Source organism: Lethenteron reissneri, unplaced genomic scaffold (assembly GCF_015708825.2).
Source record: "Lethenteron reissneri isolate LAM-NWPU_2019-01 unplaced genomic scaffold, ASM1570882v1 scaffold_1639, whole genome shotgun sequence".
Taxonomy (NCBI): domain Eukaryota; kingdom Metazoa; phylum Chordata; class Hyperoartia; order Petromyzontiformes; family Petromyzontidae; genus Lethenteron; species Lethenteron reissneri.
Window position 1 is genome coordinate 2,756,413 of NW_026891376.1, and position 22,423 is coordinate 2,778,835.

At 55.6% G+C, this 22,423-nt stretch overlaps 2 protein-coding genes across 2 annotated transcripts in view; both read right to left on the reverse strand.

Moving 5' to 3' along the window:
- The window catches only part of LOC133363063 (calcium-binding protein 4-like), an 11,458-nt gene extending 1,706 nt beyond the window's left edge, over window positions 1-9,752 (reverse strand). Inside the window, exons 1-5 of the mRNA XM_061582073.1 lie at window positions 9,644-9,752; window positions 7,563-8,020; window positions 6,482-6,512; window positions 5,378-5,521; window positions 1,545-1,654 (exon numbers count right to left, since the gene is read on the reverse strand). Coding sequence (XP_061438057.1) covers window positions 1,545-1,654; window positions 5,378-5,521; window positions 6,482-6,512; window positions 7,563-8,020; window positions 9,644-9,683 — 783 coding nt within the window. The 5' untranslated portion in view covers window positions 9,684-9,752. The remainder of the gene's footprint in view (window positions 1-1,544; window positions 1,655-5,377; window positions 5,522-6,481; window positions 6,513-7,562; window positions 8,021-9,643) is intronic.
- Window positions 9,753-14,345: 4,593 nt separating this feature from the next.
- Window positions 14,346-16,349, reverse strand: LOC133363064 (antifreeze protein Maxi-like; the record flags this gene model as incomplete). The annotated part of the gene is made up of 2 exons (XM_061582074.1): window positions 14,346-14,396; window positions 15,729-16,349. Coding segments are annotated over 2 exons (672 nt in total), but the record flags the coding sequence as incomplete, so codon positions are not given.
- Window positions 16,350-22,423: the final 6,074 nt, after the last annotated feature.

Sequence of the window (22,423 nt, forward strand, 5' to 3'; positions counted from 1 at the left end):
GAGGAGTGGGGGGGAGGAGGAGGGGAGTGGGGGGGTGAGGGAGGGGGGAGTGGGGGGTGAGGGAGGGGGGGAATGGGGGAGGGGGGAGTGGGGGGAGGGGAGATGGGGGAGGGGGGAGTGGGGGAGGGGGAGTGGGGGGAGGGGGGAGTGGGGGAGGGGGAGAGTGGGGGGGAGATGGGGGAGGGAGGTGGGGGGAAGGGGAGGGAGTTTGGGGAGTGGGGGGGAGGGGGGAGGGGAGATGGGGGATGGGGGAGGGGGGATGGGGGAGGGGGGGATGGGGGAGGGGGGGATGGGGGAGGGGGGATGGGGGAGGGGGTGAGGGGAGGGGGGGAGAAGAGGGAGAGTTGGGTGAGGGAGTGGGGGGAGGGGGGCGAGGCGTGAGGGGAGGGGGGATGGGGGGGAGGGGGAAGGGGGGAGAAGAGAGTTGGGTGAGAGAGTGAGGGGAGGGGGGTGAGGGGAGGGAGGGAAGGAGGGGGGATGGGGGTGAGGGGAGGGGGAGAGGGGTAGAGGGGGAGAGGGGGGGAGAAGAGAGAGTTGGGTGAGGGAGTGGGGGGTGGGGGTGAGGGGAGGAGGGGTGAGGGGAGGGAGGGGGGAGAGAAGGAGGGGGAGGGGGGAGGGAAGGAGGGGGAGAGAAGAGAGAGAGAGTTGTGGGAGGGGGTGAGAGGAGGGGGGGGGGTGAGAGGAGGGAGGGGGGAGGGGGGAGGGGGGATGGGGGAGGGGGGGAGGGGGGATGGGGGAGGGGGGATGGGGGGGACGGAAAATGGGAGGGGATGATGTTGATGACATTTATGATGATGTTGATGATGATGACGATGTTGATGATGATGATGTTGATGAGGATGTTGATGATGATGATAACGACGGTGATGATCTTCTTGGTTCTTATCGACAGACATGTTCTTCATCTGAGGACGGCTGCTTGCGTTGTGGTCGAAACGTCGTGAGAATTATTTTATTACGTTTTATTTTTATTATTTTATTACTTCCCTACTACGTGACTTTACCGAAAGAACCAAGAAGATGAATCCCTGCAGTCACGAAAGCTTTAAATCGAGACGATGATGATGTTGATGTTGACGATGTTGATGATGATGTTGATGACGTTGATGATGATGTTTATGATGTTGATGACGTTGATGATGACGATGATGTTGATGACGTTGATGATGGTGATGATGATGACGTTGATGATGGTGATGATGATGATGACGATGATGATGTTGATGATTATGTTGATGATTATGTTGATGATGACGTTGATGTTGTTGATGAGGACGGCTGCTTGCGTTGTGGCCGAAACGTCGTGAGAATTATTTTATTATGTTTTATTTTTATTATTTTATTACTTCCCTTCTACGTGACTTTACCGAAAGAAGCAAGAAAGTTGATGCTGATGTTGATGATGACGTCGATGATGATGACATTGATGTTGATGATGATGACGTTGATGTTGACGATGTTGATGATGTTGATGATGATGTTGATGACGATGGTGATGTTGATGATGACGTTGATGATGATGTTGACGATGTTGATGACGTCACCTCTTTGAAGGCCTCGCGCATCTCCTTGAGTCCTATCATGGCCGCCGTCTCCTCCAGGAGCTTGGGGCCCATCAGCTCCACAAACTCCTCCAGGTTCACCTTGCCTCCAACTCACATCGTCAACACCACCATGTCATCATCATCACCATCACCTCACCATCATCACCATCACCTTGCCTCCAACTCACATCGTCATCACCACCATCACCTCGTCATCATCACCACCACCATCATCATCTCACCATCATCACCATCACCTCGTCATCACCATCATCATCACCTCGTCATCACCATCATCACCTTGCCTCCAACTCACATCGTCACCACCATCATCTCACCATCATCATCACCTCACCATCAGCTCCACAAACTCCTCCAGGTTCACCTTGCCTCCAACTCACATCGTCACCACCAACACCATCACCTCGTCATCACCATCACCTCGTCATCATCATCATCACCTCGTCATCATCACCATCACCATCACATCGTCATCATCACCACCATCATCATCATCGTCATCATCACCACCATCATCATCATCGTCACCATCACCACCACCATCACTTCATCATCATCACCATCATCATCACCATCACCTTGCCCCCAACTCACATCGTCACCACCACCACCACCATCACCTCGTCATCACCATCATCATCACCATCAGCTCCACAAACTCCTCCAGGTTCACCTTGCCTCCAACTCACATCGTCACCACCATCACCATCATCTCACCATCATCACCATCACCTCACCTCCAGGTTCACCTTGCCTCCAACTCACATCGTCACCACCATCATCACCATCATCTCACCATCATCACCATCACCACCAACATCACCTTGCCTCCAACCCACATCGTCATCACCTTGTCATCATCACCTCGTCATCACCATCATCATCACCACCATCACCTTGCCTCCAACTCACATCGTCACCACCACCACCATCACTTCGTCATCATCACCACCATCATCATCACCATCACCTCGGTGACACAGTGAGTGACACAGTGAGTGACACAGCGAGTGAGTGACACAGTGAGTGACACAGTGAGTGACACAGCGAGTGAGTGACACAGTGAGTGACACAGTGAGTGAGTGACACGCACAGTTCATGTTGATGTGCTGGTATAGTTCTGTGAGCTCCAGTTCTGTGGGCATGTAGCCCATGGCTCTCATCAGTGAGTGACACAGTGAGTGAGTGACACAGTGAGTGACACAGTGAGTGACACAGCGAGTGAGTGACACAGTGAGTGACACAGTGAGTGAGTGACACGCACAGTTCATGTTGATGTGCTGGTATAGTTCTGTGAGCTCCAGTTCTGTGGGCATGTAGCCCATGGCTCTCATCAGTGAGTGACACAGTGAGTGAGTGACACAGTGAGTGAGTGACACAGTGAGTGATACAGCGAGTGAGTGACACAGTGAGTGAGTGACACAGCGAGTGAGTGACACTCACAGTTCATGTTGATTTGCTGATATAGTTCTGTGAGCTCCAGTTCCGTGGGCATATAGCCCATGGCTCTCATCAGTGAGTGACACAGCGAGTGAGTAACACAGCGAGTGAGTGACACAGCGAGTGAGTGACACAGTGAGTGACACAGTGAGTGACACAGCGAGTGAGTGACACTCACAGTTCATGTTGATGTGCTGGTATAGTTCTGTGAGCTCAAGTTCCGTGGGCATGTAGCCCATGGCTCTCATCAGTGAGTGACACAGCGAGTGAGTGACACAGTGAGTGACACAGCGAGTGAGTGACACAGCGAGTGACACAGCGAGTGACACAGTGAGTGAGTGACACAGTGAGTGAGTGACACAGTGAGTGACACAGTGAGTGAGTGACACAGCGAGTGAGTGACACAGCGAGTGAGTGACACAGTGAGTGACACAGTGAGTGACACAGTGAGTGACACAGCGAGTGAGTGACACAGTGAGTGACACAGTGAGTGAGTGACACAGTGAGTGACACAGCGAGTGAGTGACACGCACAGTTCATGTTGATGTGCTGGTATAGTTCTGTGAGCTCCAGTTCCGTGGGCATGTAGCCCATGGCTCTCATCAGTGAGTGACACAGCGAGTGAGTGACACAGTGAGTGACACAGTGAGTGACACAGTGAGTGACACAGTGAGTGACACAGCGAGTGAGTGACACTCACAGTTCATGTTGATGTGCTGGTATAGTTCTGTGAGCTCAAGTTCCGTGGGCATGTAGCCCATGGCTCTCATCAGTGAGTGACACAGCGAGTGAGTGACACAGTGAGTGACACAGCGTGTGAGTGACACAGCGAGTGACACAGCGAGTGACACAGTGAGTGAGTGACACAGTGAGTGAGTGACACAGTGAGTGACACAGCGAGTGAGTGACACAGTGAGTGAGTGACACAGCGAGTGAGTGACACAGTGAGTGAGTGACACAGTGAGTGAGTGACACAGTGAGTGACACAGCGAGTGAGTGACACGCACAGTTCATGTTGATGTGCTGGTATAGTTCTGTGAGCTCCAGTTCCGTGGGCATGTAGCCCATGGCTCTCATCAGTGAGTGACACAGCGAGTGAGTGACACAGTGAGTGACACAGCGAGTGAGTGACACAGCGAGTGACACAGCGAGTGACACAGTGAGTGAGTGACACAGCGAGTGAGTGACACAGTGAGTGACACAGTGAGTGAGTGACACAGTGAGTGACACAGCGAGTGAGTGACACGCACAGTTCATGTTGATGTGCTGGTATAGTTCTGTGAGCTCCAGTTCCGTGGGCATGTAGCCCATGGCTCTCATCAGTGAGTGACACAGCGAGTGAGTGACACAGTGAGTGACACAGTGAGTGAGTGACACAGTGAGTGAGTGACACAGTGAGTGACACAGCGAGTGAGTGACACTCACAGTTCATGTTGATGTGCTGGTATAGTTCTGTGAGCTCCAGTTTTGTGGGCATGTAGCCCATGACTCTCATCAGTGAGTGACACAGCGAGTGAGTGACACAGCGAGTGAGTGACACAGTGAGTGACACAGCGAGTGAGTGACACAGCGAGTGAGTGACACAGTGAGTGACACAGTGAGTGAGTGACACAGTGAGTGAGTGACACAGTGAGTGACACATTGAGTGAGTGACACAGTGAGTGAGTGACACAGCGAGTGAGTGACACAGCGAGTGAGTGGCACAGTGAGTGAGTGACACAGCGAGTGAGTGACACGCACAGTTCATGTTGATGTGCTGGTATAGTTCTGTGAGCTCCAGTTCCGTGGGCATGTAGCCCATGACTCTCATCAGTGAGTGACACAGCGAGTGAGTGACACAGTGAGTGAGTGACACAGCGAGTGAGTGACACAGTGAGTGACACAGTGAGTGACACAGTGAGTGAGTGACACAGCGAGTGAGTGACACAGTGAGTGAGTGACACAGCGAGTGAGTGACACTGAGTGACACAGTGAGTGAGTGACACAGTGAGTGAGTGACACAGTGAGTGACACAGCGAGTGAGTGACACAGTGAGTGAGTGACACAGTGAGTGACACAGTGAGTGACACAGTGAGTGACACAGCGAGTGACACAGTGACACTCACAGTTCATGTTGATGTGCTGGTATAGTTCTGTGAGCTCCAGTTCCGTGGGCATGTAGCCCATGACTCTCATCAGTGAGTGACACAGCGAGTGAGTGACACAGCGAGTGAGTGACACAGTGAGTGACACAGTGAGTGAGTGACACAGCGAGTGAGTGACACAGCGAGTGAGTGGCACAGTGAGTGACACAGCGAGTGAGTGACACAGTGAGTGAGTGACACAGTGAGTGACACAGTGAGTGACACAGTGAGTGACACAGTGACACTCACAGTTCATGTTGATGTGCTGGTATAGTTCTGTGAGCTCCAGTTCCGTGGGCATGTAGCCCATGGCTCTCATCAGGGCGCCCAATTCGGCGTTGCGGATGAAACCGTCACAGTCGCGGTCGTACTCCTTGAAGGCCGCACGCAGCTCTGGGGGGCGGGGGGAGGGGGGGAGGGGGGGGGAGAGGGGAGGGGAGGGAGAGGGGGGGCAGGGGAGAGGGGAGGGGGGGAGTGATGGGGGGCGGGGGGAGGGGAGGGGGGAGGGGGGAGGGGAGGGGGGAGAGGGGGGAGGGGGGAGTGATGGGGGGCGGGGGGAGTGATGGGGGGCCGGGGGAGGGAGGGGAGGGGGGAGAGGGGAAGGGGAGAGGGGGGAGGGGAGAGGGAGGAGGGGGGGGAGAGGGGGGAGTGATGGGGGGCGGGGGGAGGGAGGGGAGGGGGGAGGGGAGAGGGAGGAGGGGGGGGAGAGGGGGGAGTGATGGGGGGCGGGGGGAGGGAGGGGAGGGGGGAGGGGAGAGGGAGGAGGGGGGGGAGAGGGGGGAGAGGGAGAGGGGGGAATGATGGGGGGAGGGGGGAGAGGGAAGGGGGGAGAGGGGGGGAGGGGAGATGGCAGTTATCAAATACCGTCTCAGCCACAATCACCACCACTCATCACTCACCACCATTCACCACTCAACCACCACCGCTCACCACCACTCACCACCCCCACCACTCACTACCACTCACCACCACTCACCACCCCCACACTCACCACCACTCACCACCACACACAACCCCCACACTCACCACCACTCACCACCCCCACCACTCACCACCCCCACACTCACCCACCACTCACCCACAACTCACTACCACTCACCCACCACTCACCACCACTCACCACCCCCACACTCACCACCACTCACCACCATCACACTCACCACCACTCACCATCACTCACCACCCCCCCACCACTCACCGCCCCCCCACTCACCACCACTCAGGACCCCCACACTCACCACCACTCACCACCCCCCTACTCACCACCACTCACCACCCCCACACTCACCACCACTCACCACCCCCACATCACACTCACCACCATCACACTCACCACCACTCACCACCACTCACCGTCCATTTCTCCTTGTTCCAGCTCTCTGTCCTGAAACAAAAACACAAAGACAAAGATCCCCCGTGTAGCCTCTAACAGACTGTAGGGGCAAGTGCTGTTAGCGAGCACCTATAAAGGCCGGCACGGCACACGAGGGGGTGGGTGGCCAGCACCACGCCCGGCCGCCTTTGTCTCCCCAGTGGCGATGTTTACACACCGCACCAGGTACTAATTTGAGGCTGAGTCGACCTAGGGGAGGCCCAGGACCGGTTCGGATAATCGTCACTGGCCTGTGTTGGCCGTGAGCGGGAATCGAACTCGGGTCACCGGGTTCGTAGCGCAGCGTAGCGCTAACCGCTACACCACCGCTCCCCACAGACACACACACACATAGACACACACACACAGACACACACACAGACACACACACACACAGACACACACAGACACACACATAGACACACACACACACAGACACACACATAGACACACACACACACACACAGACACACACATAGACACACACACACAGACACACACAGACACACACACAGACACACACAGACACACACACAGACACACACACAGACACACACACAGACACACATAAACACACACACACACAGACACACAGACACTCACTCTTTCTCAAACTCACTCTTACTGCAGAACAGGGGAAATTCACTCACCCACACGGCCATCGTGAACCCCACTGACCCACCCACCCACTCACCCACTCATCTACACACTCACCCACACGACCATTGTGAACCCCACTCACCCACCCACTCACCCACTCACTCACCCACACGGCCATCGTGAACCCCACTCACCCACTCACCCACTCGGCCATCGTGAACCCCACTCACTCACTCACCCACACGGCCATCATGAACCCCACTCACTCACCCATCCACCCACTCACCCACTCACTCACTCATCCACTCACTCACTCACTCACCCACTCGGCCATCGTGAACCCCACTCACCCACCCACTCACTCACCCACTCACTCACCCACACGGCCATCGTGAACCCCACTCACCCACCCACTCACTCACCGTGAACCCCACTCACTCACCCACTCACCCACCTACCCACCTGGCCAAACACGTTCTCTATGGATGTAAAATCTTGCTCAGTCAGCTCGCCGTACGCTGATCGGGGGTCTTGCTGCTGCTGCTGGTGGCGGTGGCGGCCTTTCGAAGCACGGCCGCTTACCAACGCAGCAGCAACAGCTGCCGCTGATGATGATGGTGCCGCTGCCGCTGATGATGATGCCGCTGCTGATGATGATGATGGACCGTCCTGAATTTTACCGGCATTGACACCACCACCACCACCTCCGCCACCACCACCACCTCCACCACCACCAGATCGTCCACCCTTGCCGCTCGACCCCTTGGCCCTGTCGGTGGAGCGACGTGTCGTCGATGACCGCTGCTGTTGTTGTGGTTGTTGTTGTGGTTGTTGTTGTTGTGGTTGTTGTGGTGGTGGTGGCGCCCGGCCCTTGGACGAAGTGGGGAGAGGGTTGGGAGAAGAGGTGGAGGTGGAGGGCTCTGGGGTGGAGGTGGTGGTGGTGGTGGAGGAGGTGGTGGTCGAGGTGGTGGTGGATGTGGCGGTGGTGGAGGTGGTGAAGGAGGTGGTGGTGGTGGTGGAGGTGGTGAAGGAGGTGGTGGTGGTGGAGGTAGCAGTAGCATCATCAGCATCATCATCATCAGCATCATCATCAGCAGCATCATAATCAGCATCATCATCAACAGCATCATCATCATCTACATCATCATCATCAGCATCATCAGCAGCATCATCATCATCTACATCATCATCATCAGCATCATCAGCATCATCATCAGCATCATCATCATCAGCATCATGAGCCAGTGAGCGCGATTTGCCTGAAGCCTTCGCTTCATGCTGTGGTTGTCCCACCCGGTGACGGACGCTGGCGTTGCGATCGAAACGCCGAGATCCATTGGATTTGTCTACCTCCGTGGACTTTATCGAAACAACGGAAGAGTTTACACCATTGGAACCTCATTTGCCAGTAAAAAATATGATCATTGGTTTTTTACCCTTTTATCTGGCAAGCATTTACACCATTGGAACCTCATTTGCCAGTAAATAATATGATCATTGGTTTTTTACCCTTTTATCTGGCAAGCATTTACACCATTGGAACCTCATTTGCCAGTAAAAAATATGATCATTGGTTTTTTACCCTTCTATCTGGCAAGCATTTACACCATTGGAACCTCATTTGCCAGTAAAAAATATGATCATTGTTTTTTTACCCTTTTATCTGGCAACAAAACTGACACCTTTTTTTACAAGGAGTCATGTTTGCATAGACCACAATACCTGCGGTCATAATGCAAACAAAAATATAACTCTGATAATGTGCACTGTCCTTGAAGTTGATTGGTCCACACCCGAGACAGCTTTCCTTAGAGCCTAGTCTCACATGGTGTTGGACCAGATGACGCCAAAAGGCGTACAACTCAAAGACAATGCACCATCAGAGTATGAGAGCTCGGGGTAAGCAAACATGACTCCTTGTAAAAAAGGTGTCAGTTTTGTTGCCAGATAGAAGGGTAAAAAAACAATTATCATATTTTGTTACTGGCAAATGAGGTTCCAATGGTGTAAATGCTTACCCGAGCTCTCATACTCTGATGGTTCATTGTCTTTGAGTTGTGCGCCTTTTGGCGTCATCTGGTCCAACACCATGTGAGACTAGGCTCTAAGGAAAGCTGTCTCGGGTGTGGACCAATCAACTTCAAGGACAGTGCATATATTATCAGAGTTGTGTTTTTTGTTTGCATTATGACTGCAGGTATTGTGGTCTATGCAAACATGACTCCTTGTAAAAAAGGTGTCAGTTTTGTTGCCAGATAGAAGGGTAAAAATCAAATTATCAACGAAAAAGTTGTTGAATTGTTGAAGGCAGATTTGCCAACAAAAACTCAAAGTCGAATTCGCAAACGACGAGGTGAGAACACGTGAACCCATTCCATCTCGAAATTATCACAAGAAGCCATCATCACAGAATCAAAATAAAACAATTTTTATTTTTTATTTTGTCTCGAACTACCCACGTGGTTTTACCGAAAGAACCCACCGAGTGTGGATCCATGCAGCAACCAAAGCGTCAAATCGAGATCGCCCGAATCGTCGCTCACCTTGGCTGGGATGTCTGCTCGGAGCTTGCTTACGAGACATCCTCAACAGAGAGAGAGGGACACGCGGGGAGAGAGACACGGGGGGGAGAGAGAGAGACACGGGGAGACACGGGGAGAGAGAGACACGGGGGGAGAGAGAGAGACACGGGGAGACACGGGGAGAGAGAGACACGGGGAGAGAGAGAGACACGGGGAGAGAGAGACACGGGGAGAGAGAGACACGCGGAGAGACACGGGGGGGGGAGACACGGTGAGAGAGACACGGGGAGAGAGAGAGAGACACGCGGAGAGACACGGGGGGGGGGGGAGACACGGCGAGAGACACGGGGGGAGAGACACGGTGAGAGAGAGACACGGGAAGACACACGGGGAGAGAGACACAGGGGGAGACACGGGGAGAGACACGGGGGGAGAGAGACAATGGGGGAGAGACACACGGGGGGAGAGACACGGGGTGAGAGACACGCGGTGAGACACACTGAGACACAGAGACACTGCAGTGAGACAGAGAGACACAGAGAGACACAAACACAGAGAGACACAGAGAGACACTGAGACACTGACAGAGACACAGAGAGACACTGACAGAGACAAAGAGAGACACGGGGATTGTGTCCGAATGGGCCCGGATGTGTTCGAGCTGAGATGGTTACAAAATCGCTAATCGGATTTTGTATTTATATGTGCGCACATATACATACAAATGTGCCCCAGGTAGCCTCTAGCAGTGCTGTAGGGGCAAGTGCTGTCAGCAGCAGCAGCGCCTATAGACACAAAGACAAAGCTCCCCCAGGTAGCCTCTAGCGGTGCTGTAGGGATGCTGTCAGTAGCAGTAGCACCTATACACAAAGACAAAGATCCCCCAGGTAGCCTCTAGCAGTGCTGTAGGGGCAAGTGCTGTCAGCAGCAGCAGCGCCTATACACAGACAAAGCTCCCCCAGGTAGCCTCTAGCAATACTGTAGGGGTAAGTGCTGTCAGTAGCAGTAGCACCCATAGACACAAAGACAAAGCTCCCCCAGGTAGCCTCTCGCAGTGATGTAGGGGCAAGTGCTGTCAGTAGCAGCAGCAGCAGCGCCTATAGACACAAAGACAAAGCTCCCCCAGGTAGCCTCTAGCAGCGTCTATGAAGGCCTCTGCCACTGTGGCCACACACAGAGGGGGTGAGTGGCCAGCACCACTCACACTCGCCCGGCCGCCTTTGTCTTCCCCAAAGTGCCACACACACAGACACACTCACTCACCCACTCACCCATGTACTCACTCACCCATTCACTCACTAACTCACCCACCCACCCACTCTCTAACTCACCCACTCATCCACCCCTTATCTAACTCACACATTCACTCACTTACTCATTCACTCACTCACCCACCCATTCACTCACCAACTCACCCATGTACTCACTCACCCATTCACTCACCCACTCATTCACCCAGTCACTCACTCACCCATCCATTCACCCACTCACCCACCCACCAATTCACTCACCAACCCACCCATTCACTCACTCACCCAAGCACCCGTTCACTCAACCATTCACTCACCCACCCATTCTCTAACTCACCCATTCACTCACCCACCCACCCGTACACTCACTCACCCATTCTGTCACTCACTCATTCTCTAACTCACCCATTCACTCTACCACCCACCTACCCATTCACTCACCACACAAAAGAGAAAACTCGGGTCGCCAGGTTCGTAGCGTAGTGTTAACCACTACCCTACCCACTCACACACATAGACACACACACACACAAACACTCACACAGACAGACACACACACAAACACTCACACAGACAGACACACACACAAACACTCACACACGCACACATACTCACAGAGATAGTCACACAGACACACACACACAGACAGTCACACAGACACAGTCACACAGACACTCACAGACACACTCACAATGAACGCGCCCAGCCATGAATAGACAGATCAGCCGGGCTAAGGCGCTTAGCGGGGTAATACGGTAACGAGCATCACAGTAACTACGGTAACGAGCCTAACCGCAGCATAGAGAGTGTTGACTAATCTCCATCTGTTCCATCTCACTCACTTTGTGTGGACTAATATCCATCTGTTCCATCTCACTCACTTTGTGTGGACTAATCTCCATCTGTTCCATCTCACTCCCTTCTACAGTAGCATAGAGTGTGGACTAATCTCCATCTGTTCCATCTCACTCCCTTCTACAGCAGCAGAGAGTGTGGACTAATCTCCATCTGTTCCATCTCACTCCCTTCTACAGTAGCATAGAGTGTGGACTAATCTCCATCTGTTCCATCTCACTCCCTTCTACAGCAGCAGAGAGTGTGGACTAATCTCCATCTGTTCCATCTCACTCCCTTCTACAGTAGCATAGAGTGTGGACTAATCTCCATCTGTTCCATCTCACTCCCTTCTACAGCAGCAGAGAGTGTGGACTAATCTCCATCGGTTCCATCTCACTCCCTTCTACAGCAGCAGAGAGTGTGGACTAATCTCCATCTGTTCCATCTCACTCCCTTCTACAGCAGAGTGTGTGTGGACTAATCTCCATCTGTTCCATCTCACTCCCTTCTACAGCAGCAGAGAGTGTGGACTAATCTCCATCTGTTCCATCTCGCTCCATTCTACAGCAGCAGAGTGTGGACTAATCTCCATCTGTTCCATCTCACTCCATTCTTCAGCAGCAGAGAGTGTGGACTAATCTCCATCTGTTCCATATCACTCCATTCTTCAGCAGCAGTGTGGACTAATCTCCATCTGTTCCATCTCACTCCCTTCTACAGCAGCAGAGAGTGTGGACTTATCTCCATCTGTTCCATCTCACTCACTTCTACAGCAGCAGAGTGTGGACTAATCTCCATCTCACTCCCTCCTACAGCAGAGTGTGTGGACTAATCTCCATCTGTTCCATCTCACTCCCTCCTACAGCAGCAGAGTGTGTGGACTAATCTCCATCTGTTCCATCTCACTCCCTTCTACAGCAGAGTGTGTGGACTAATCTCCATCTGTTCCATCTCACTCCCTTCTACAGCAGCAGAGTGTGTGGACTAATCTCCATCTGTTCCATCTCACTCCCTCCTACAGCAGCAGAGAGTGTGGACTAATCTCCATCTGTTCCATCTCACTCCCTTCTACAGCAGAGTGTGTGTGGACTAATCTCCATCTGTTCCATCTCACTCACTTTGTGTGGACTAATCTCCATCTGTTCCATCTCACTCCATTCTTCAGCAGCAGAGTGTGTGGACTAATCTCCATCTGTTCCATCTCACTCCCTTCTACAGCAGCAGAGTGTGGATTAGTCTCCATCTGTTCCATCTCACTCCTTTGTCACCACCATCACCATCAACCACCACCATCAACCACCACCACCATCATCATCATCAACCACCAACCACCACCACCAATAACTCCACGACAACGCCTTAATATCACGCTCTTTTATTCTCCTTGACACAACTTCAATTAGTGCTGTTTGTGGCTGGCCGCCTCGCGTGCCGGGCGGCTGCGCTCGGCACGCTGCGATTGAAAAGAGAAAACATCAAATCCACGCGACACAAACATCCCCCACGAAGCAAATTCGCGGACACTCCCACAGAGACTCACGCAGAGAGCCATAGACTCACTCATAGAGACCCACAGACTCACACAGAGACTCACGCACAGAGCCATAGACTCGCACGCACAGAGAGCCACAGACTCATCACACTCAGACTCACACGCACAGAGAGCCACAGACTCACACTCATACTCATAGACTCACCACACAGACTGCCCCCCCCTCCGCTCAACTCTCACGAACGTAGTGAATTGCACACGCTCCACACACAACCACCAACCGCACAACCCACAACCACACGCATCACAACCACCAACCACACGCGTCACAACCACACAACCACCAACCCCAACCACACAACTCCAAAGCGTCACAACCACCAAACCTGGCAGCACTCCTCCTGAAGCTCACACCACGAGGGTGCCCGGAGTTCTTTGTTTGTTTGTTTTACGATCATCATCATCAGCAGAAGCAGCAGCATCATCATCATCATCAGACGCAGCAGCTGCACCATAATCATCAGAAGCAGCAGCAGCAAGAAGACGAAGACGCCGCTCGGTTTAGTCGCAACTTTGATTCGTTCGTCATTTCGGTGTTTTTTAGTTTGGCCAAACACCCCCCCCCCCCCCATTGCTTCGCTTTGCGTTGTGCCGCTGTGCAACAGAAAGTCGATCTGTGGCGCCGCTTTGTTCGTAGACACAAACATCATCAAGACGACGACGAAGCAGCAGCAGCAGCATGCTCAGATCATCCTCCTCCCCCTCGTGAGTCACTGGTGAGTAACCGTTTGTCACTCATTTCGGGTAGAGTACGAGTACGGGTAGGGAACGTGTACCCGTACCCGTACCCGGCCGGGTACGGGTACGGGGGTACCCGTACCCGTACCCGGCCGGGTACGGGTACGGGGGTACCCATTTGCGACCCTGGTGCGGCCGGGTACGGGTAGGCCGCGAGTCATTGGTGAGTAACCGTTTGTCACTCGTTTCGGGTAGGGTATGGGTAGGGAACGGCTACCCGTACCCGGCCGGTTACGTGTACGGGTACCCATTTGCGACCCTGGTGCGGCCGGGTACGGGTAAGGAATCAAAACCCGTTTGCGACCTCTGAGCGCGGGATATGCCCAGGGCTGCCGGCCCCGGACGTTTAGCCCCCCACGGCCACCTTCCTCGCCGCCTTGCCCCGTGGGGCGAGCTCCTGTGCGGAAAGTCCGCAGCGGTAGATACACAACAAGTGGAGGAATGGACAACTTCAAATGTCAAATGGAAAATCTGAAGCAGAAGCTGCAGCGGCAGCAGAGGCTGCAGCGGCAGAAGCTGCAGCGGCAGAATCTGCAGCAGCGGCTGCAGCGGCGGCAGCGGCTGCAGCGGCGGCAGCGGCTGCAGCGGCTGCAGCGGCTGCAGCGGCTGCAGCGGCTGCAGAGGCTGCAGCGGCAGCAGAGGCTGCAGAGGCTGCAGCGGCAGCAGAGGCGGCAGCAGAGGCGGCAGCGGAGGCTGCAGAGGGTGCAGCGGCAGCAGAGGCTGCAGCGGAGGCTGCAGCGGCAGCAGAGGCTGCAGCAGAGGCGGCAGCAGAGGCGGCAGCAGAGGCTGCAGCAGAGGCGGCAGCAGAGGCTGCAGCAGAGGCGGCAGCAGAGGCTGGCAGGGCAGAGGCTGCAGCAGAGGCGGCAGCAGAGGCTGCAGCAGAGGCGGCAGCAGAGGCTGCAGCAGAGGCGGCAGCAGAGGCTGCAGCAGAGGCGGCAGCAGAGGCTGCAGCAGAGGCGGCAGCAGAGGCGGCAGCAGAGGCTGCAGCAGCGGCGGCAGCAGAGGCTGCAGCGGCGGCAGCAGAGGCTGCAGCGGCGGCAGCAGAGGCTGCAGCGGCGGCAGCGGAGGCTGCAGCGGCGGCAGCGGAGGCTGCAGCGGCGGCAGCGGAGGCGGCAGCGGCGGCAGCAGAGGCGGCAGCAGAGGCTGCAGCGGCGGCTGCAGCGGCGGCAGCAGAGGCTGCAGCGGCGGCAGCAGAGGCTGCAGCGGCGGCAGCAGAGGCGGCAGCAGAGGCGGCAGCAGAGGCGGCAGCAGAGGCTGCAGCGGCGGCAGCAGAGGCTGCAGCGGCGGCAGCAGAGGCTGCAGCGGCGGCAGCAGAGGCGGCAGCAGAGGCGGCAGCAGAGGCGGCAGCAGAGGCTGAAGCGGCGGCAGCAGAGGCGGCAGCAGAGGCGGCAGCAGCGGCGGCAGCAGAGGCTGCAGCGGCGGCAGCAGAGGCGGCAGCAGAGGCGGCAGCAGAGGCGGCAGCAGAGGCGGCAGCAGAGGCTGCAGCAGAGGCGGCAGCAGAGGCTGCAGCGGCGGCAGCAGAGGCGGCAGCAGAGGCGGCAGCAGAGGCGGCAGCAGCGGCGGCAGCAGAGGCTGCAGCGGCGGCAGCAGAGGCTGCAGCAGAGGCGGCAGCAGAGGCGGCAGCAGAGGCGGCAGCAGAGGCGGCAGCAGAGGCTGCAGCGGCGGCAGCAGAGGCTGCAGCGGCGGCAGCAGAGGCTGCAGCGGCGGCAGCAGAGGCTGCAGCGGCGGCAGCAGAGGCGGCAGCAGAGGCTGCAGAGGCGGCAGCAGAAGCTGCTGCGGCAGCAGAAGCTGCTGCGGCAGCAGCGGAAGCAGCGGCTGCAGCAGTGGAAGCAGAGGCAGCAGAGGCTGCAGCGGCAGCAGCGGCTGCAGCGGCAGCATAAGCTGCAGCGGCAGCAGCGGCAGCAGAAGCTGCAGCAGAGGCTGCAGCGAAAGAAGCTGCAGCGGCAGCAGCAGCAGAAGCTGCAGCAGCGGCAGCAGAAGCTGCAGCAGCGGCAGCAGAAGCTGCAGCAGCGGCAGCAGAAGCTGCAGCAGCGGCAGCAGAAGCTGCAGCAGCGGCAGCAGAAGCTGCAGCAGCGGCAGCAGAAGCTGCAGCAGCGGCAGCAGAAGCTGCAGCAGCGGCAGCAGAAGCTGCAGCAGCGGCAGCAGAAGCTGCAGCAGCGGCAGCAGAAGCTGCAGCAGCGGCAGCAGAAGCTGCAGCTGCGGCAGCAGAAGCTGCAGCTGCGGCAGCAGAAGCTGCAGCTGCGGCAGCAGAAGCTGCAGCTGCGGCAGCAGAAGCTGCAGCGGCGGCAGCAGAAGCTGCAGCGGCGGCAGCAGAAGCTGCAGCGGCGGCAGCAGAAGCTGCAGCGGCGGCAGCAGAAGCTGCAGCGGCGGCAGCAGAAGCTGCAGCGCGGCAGCAGCGGCAATAGAAGCTCCTGCGGCAGCAGCGGCAGAAGCTGCTGCGGCAGCAACAGAAGATTGGCCGGACCCCCCCCCCCCCCAGGCCGGATTACATGGCGGCCCCCCAAAAATGGGGCAGAGCGATTTACGGGATGAAGAATACGTGACACGGGGGAGGGGAGGGGTCCCCAAGGCAAACGCCCCTGCGGACAGCACACACAGTGGGACAAGGGGGGGGGGGAAGAAATGCCCGCGGGTGCCCCTCCCGGTGTATTCGATTAAAACGGCGAGTCGGCGATAAGGAACGCCGCTGCAAGGACAATGGAAAGGGGGGGGGGGTGATGTAGTGCACATCCCGTAACGGGCAGGGCGCTCGAAAACGGCTGCAAAAAAGCATTCGATTGGACGCGCAGGATGACGTCACGTCATCAGGGCATTAAGGGATATCTTGCGAAGATAAGGAGAGGATAGAGAGAGAGACAAAATTAAATCAAGAGTTCTTCCTCTGGAGTAGCGGTGAACACCAACCGCCCTCGGCGTCTGTGTGACGTTCGTTGGGTGCCGCTGCGAACGATTCATCTGGGCAGCTGCGAGGTGATAGTACGGGGGGGGGGGGGGGGGGGCGGGGGGTGAGTCAGCCCCGTTCACCGTCAGCCCTAGCGTGGGGCTAATCGCACATTGCGAGGGTTAGGTGATAAGAGGTTAGGCGCTGTTTGGAGGGGGTAGCTGGGGGGGGGGGCGTCATCTGGTCCAACACTAATGGAGACTAGGCTCTAAGAAAAGCTGTCTCGGGTGTGGACCAATCAATTTCAAGGACAGTGCATACATTATCAGAGTTGTGTTTTACAGGTAGGAACAATGTTCCACACTGCCCACCAGGGATGATTTGTCTGTCTGTCGTGCATAAATAAATATATAACATAAACAGCTCTTTGATTGGTGGAGACCTACTGCCGGGTACGGAGAGGGGAGGTGCCTAAGGGAGGAGGGTCAGGAGAGGGGCCTGAGGGGGGGGGGGGGGGTCAGCGGAGGGGCCTGAGGGGGGGGTCAGCGGAGGGGCTTAAGGGGGGGGGTCAGCGGAGGGGCCTAAGGGGGGGAGCCAGGAGAGGGGCCTGGGGGGGGTCAGCAGAGGGGCCAAAGAGAAGGGGTGGTCAGGGGAGGGGCCTAAGGGAAGGGGGGTCAGGGGAGGGGCCTAAGGGAGGGGGGGGGCGATAGTTAAGGGGGCTGTCTGCCTGGCTGCCTAAAGTCAAGTTATCTTTTATACATACAGGTAGGAACAACAGGTTGCACACTTGCCCACCAGTGATTATTTGTCTGTCTGTCGTGCACGAATGCGCTGTCCAACCAAGTTCCTACCTGCCCACTACGAAGGAACGTGTTTTGTTTGCATTATGACTGCAGGCATTGTGGTCTATGCAAACATTACTCCTTGTAAAAAAAGGTGTCAGTTTTGTTGCCAGATAAAAGGGTAAAAAACCAATTATCATATTTTGCTACTGGCAAATGAGGTTCCAATGATGTAAATGCTAACTACCGAGCTCTCATACTCTGCTGGTGCATTGTCTTTGAGTTGTGCGCCTTTTGGCGTCATCTGGTTCAACACCATGTGAGACTAGGCTCTAAGAAAAGCTGTCTCGGGTGTGGACCAATCAACTTCAAGGACAGTGCATACATGATCAGAGTTGTGTTTTTTTGTTTGCATTCCGACCGCAGGCAGTGGTCAATGCAAACATGACTCCTTGTGAAAAAGAAAAGGCGTCAGTTTTGTTCCCAGATAAAAGGGTAAAAAACCAACTATCAAGGGTTCGCTAATCGCGCCGGAAATGAAAACCTCGGTGCCAGATTGTCGGTTGAAGCGCTGTGTGTGTGAAGAGTGGTAAAGAGCGGTGGGACAGCGATCGGCGCCCTGCCGTGTGTGGGCGACTCCAATCAGTGTGGGTACGACACGCGCCCACATAAACATTAATAGATGAATGTTTGCCCGCGCCGCGAGCGTATCGCGCAGAGAGTAAATCAGACTAGCCGTAGCTTCAGCCGCACCAACCTTCCCATAATAATAACAAAAAACTCCTATCCAGGGGCCTGTCCTGGCTCCTCCCCCCTCAACCAGTATATGTACAAGGTCGGATCTCTTGGAATTTCTCATTTACTTGATGCAGCGAGCGTGCTGTGACGGTTCCACCTGAAGACGGAGGCTTGTGTTGCCTCCGAAACATCGTGATTTTATTTTTATTTGACTTTTATTAATTTTAATTTTTTACCTACGTGACTTTACCGAAAAAACCAAGAATAGAGAGAGTATCTTCTTAGTTCTTTCGGTAAAGTCACATAGAATGGAAATAATAAAATAATAAAAATAAAACATAATAAAATCATTCTCACGACGTTTCGGCCACAACGCAAGCAGCCGTCCTCAGGTGACGAACAGGTCTGTCGGAAAGACAGCGTCTGAAAGATGAAGGGGACATCACCAAGGAGATTGACCCATCTCCCGTGGTCATAGAGCCTCACCCCCCACCAGCTATGGATGAATCTGGGACGAATACAATTTGCTTCGGCCTCGAACAAGGAGGGGGGGGGGGAAGTCGGTGGCTCGCGCGATCACAGCCGCGCGCAAGTCAACCGCGCGTGTTAGCGGCACGAAACGTCGGACCTCTTCCACCACCACACGAGGAAAGTTTAGTGTGGGAACCTCACCACCATGAAGTAAAGCGCTAATCGCGCCGGAAATGAAAACCTCGGTGCCAGATTGTCGGTTGACGCGCTGTGTGTGTGAAGAGTGGTAAAGAGCGGTGGACAGCGATCGGCGCCCTGCCATGTGTGGGCGACTCCAATCATTGTGGGTACGACACGCGCGCACAAAAACATTAATAGATGAATGTTCGCCCGCGCCGCGAGCGTATCGCGCAGAGAGTAAATCAGACTAGCCGTAGCTTCAGCCGCACCAACCTTCCCATAATAATAACAAAAAAACTCCTATCCAGGGGCCTGTCCTGGCTCCTCCCCCCTCAACCAGTATATGTACAAGGTCGGATCTCTTGGAATTTCTCATTTACTTGATGCAGCGAGCGAGCTGTGATGGTTCCACCTGAAGACGGAGGCTTGTGTTGCCTCCGAAACGTCGTGATTTGTATTTTATTTTTATTTTACTTTTATTAATTTCAATTTTTTACCTACGTGACTTTACCGAAAAAAACCAAGAATATAGAGAGTATCTTATTGGTTCTTTCGGTAAAGTCACATAGAATGGAAATAATAAAATAATAAAACATAATAAAATCATTCTCACGACGTTTCGGCCACAACGCAAGCAGCCGTCCTCAGGTGACGAACAGGTCTGTCGGAAAGACAGCGTCCGAAAGATGGGGACATCGCCAAGGAGATTGACGCATCTCCCGTGGTCAGAGCCTTACCCCCCACCAGCTATGGATGAATCTGGGACGAATACAATTTGCTCCGGCCTCGAACAAGGAGGGGGAAGTCGGTGGCTCGCGCGATCACAGCCGCGCGCAAGTCAACCGGGCGTGTTAGCGGCACGAAACGTCAGACCTCTTCCACCACCACACGAGGAAATAGTTTAGTGTGGTAACCTCACCACCATGAAGAAAAGCGCTCAAACCCCCCCCCAGACATCTACGCAGCGTTGTGCCGAACTCGTGCATGGGAGCAGAGAAAAAGGTTTCCGCGCGGCTCCCGGCACGTAATGCGAACACCCCGGTGTCCGTACGGCACACACGGGGAGAAGGGGTACGGCCCAGCACAAGAGAACAGGCGAGGAAAGACGCTGTCTTTCTGTTATTATTTCCCTTCTACGTGACTTTACTGCAACAACCAAGAAGATGAATCCCTGCAGTCACGAAAGCTTTAAATCGAAAAATATAGAGTAATCAACTACCTCCGAGCGCAGCCGGTCGGCTTGTTGAGCGGCCATTTAAACAATGTTAAGCAATCCGCGCGGTTAGCGAGTGTGGACCCGTGAGTGGGGGGGGGGGGCGCACACGTCACGAACCCCTAAGCGGTGTCTGCCAGCCGCTAGCTATGTCAGTCAGAGAGGGCGCTGGTGCGGGGGGGGGGGGGGGGGGGGGGGGCCCAGCGAGACGCGAACGAGGAGGGAGCGGGGGGGGTGGAGCGAGTGGGGAGATCAGCCCCCACAAGAAACACCTCCCAGACCTGGAGCCGGAAGAAGAAGTTGTGAAACCTCCCACACACCAGGGGAGGGAGCGGACGCCAAAGAGGCGGTTTTTGCCATCCCAGACGCCGCGCCGAGTGGCGAGCGGGCTGAGAGGAAGAAACTTGCCAAGGAGGAGGAAGCAACAGCGTGCGTCTGGGGGAAGGGGCTGCCCAAGCAGGAGACCGTGGACGATGAAGGCGACATAGCCAAGGAGAACGACCCATCTCCCGTGGTCATAGAGCCTCACCCCCCACCAGCTATGGATGAATCTGGGACGAATTACAATTTGCTTCGGCCTCGAACAAGGAGGAGGGGGGGGGGGAAGTCAGTGGCTCACGCGATCACAGCCGCGCGCAAGTCAACCGCGCGTGTTAGCGGCACGAAACGTCGGACCTCTTCCACCACCACACGAGGACGAACTCGTGCACGGGAGCAGAGAAAAATGTTTCTGCCCGGCTCCCGGCACGTAATGCGAACACCTCGGTGTCCGTACGGCACACACGGGGAGAAGGGGTACGGCCCAGCACAAGAGAACAGGCGAGGAAAGACGCTGTCTTTCTGTTATTTCCCTTCTACGTGACTTTACTGCAACAACCAAGAAGATGAATCCCTGCAGTCACGAAAGCTTTAAATCGAAAAATATAGAGTAATCAACTACCTCCGAGCGCAGCCGGTCGGCTTGTTGAGCGGCCATTTAAACAATGTTAAGCAATCCGCGCGGTTAGCGAGTGTGGACCCGTGAGTGGGGGGGGGGGGGGGCGCACACGTCACGAACCCCTAAGCGGTGTCTGCCAGCCGCTAGCTATGTCAGTCAGAGAGGGCGCTGGTGCGGGGGGGGGGGGGGGGGGGGGCCCAGCGAGACGCGAACGAGGAGGGAGCGGGGGGGGTGGAGCGAGTGGGGAGATCAGCCCCCACAAGAAACACCTCCCAGACCTGGAGCCGGAAGAAGAAGTTGTGAAACCTCCCACACACCAGGGGAGGGAGCGGACGCCAAAGAGGCGGTTTTTGCCATCCCAGACGCCGCGCCGAGTGGCGAGCGGGCTGAGAGGAAGAAACTTGCCAAGGAGGAGGAAGCAACAGCGTGCGTCTGGGGGAAGGGGCTGCCCAAGCAGGAGACCGTGGACGATGAAGGCGACATAGCCAAGGAGAACGACCCATCTCCCGTGGTCATAGAGCCTCACCCCCCACCAGCTATGGATGAATCTGGGACGAATTACAATTTGCTTCGGCCTCGAACAAGGAGGAGGAGGGGGGGGAAGTCAGTGGCTCACGCGATCACAGCCGCGCGCAAGTCAACCGCGCGTGTTAGCGGCACGAAACGTCGGACCTCTTCCACCACCACACGAGGACGAACTCGTGCACGGGAGCAGAGAAAAAATGTTTCTGCCCGGCTCCCGGCACGTAATGCGAACACCTCGGTGTCCGTACGGCACACACGGGGAGAAGGGGTACGGCCCAGCACAAGAGAACAGGCGAGGAAAGACGCTGTCTTTCTGTTATTTCCCTTCTACGTGACTTTACTGCAACAACCAAGAAGATGAATCCCTGCAGTCACGAAAGCTTTAAATCGAAAAATATAGAGTGTAATCAATTACCTCCGAGCGCAGCCGGTTGGGCTTGTTGAGCGGTCATTTAATCAATGTTACGCAATCCGCGTGGTTAGCGAGTGTGGACCCGTGAGTGGAGTGGGGGGGGGGCGCACACGTCACGAACCCCTAAGCGGTATCTGCCAGCCGCTAGCTATGTCAGAGAGGGCGCTGGTGCGGGGGGGGGGGGGGGCCCAGCGAGACGTGAACGAGGAGGGAGCGGGGGGGGGGGGGGTGGAGGGAGTGGGGAGATCAGCCCCCACAAGAAACACCTCCCAGACCTGGAGCCGG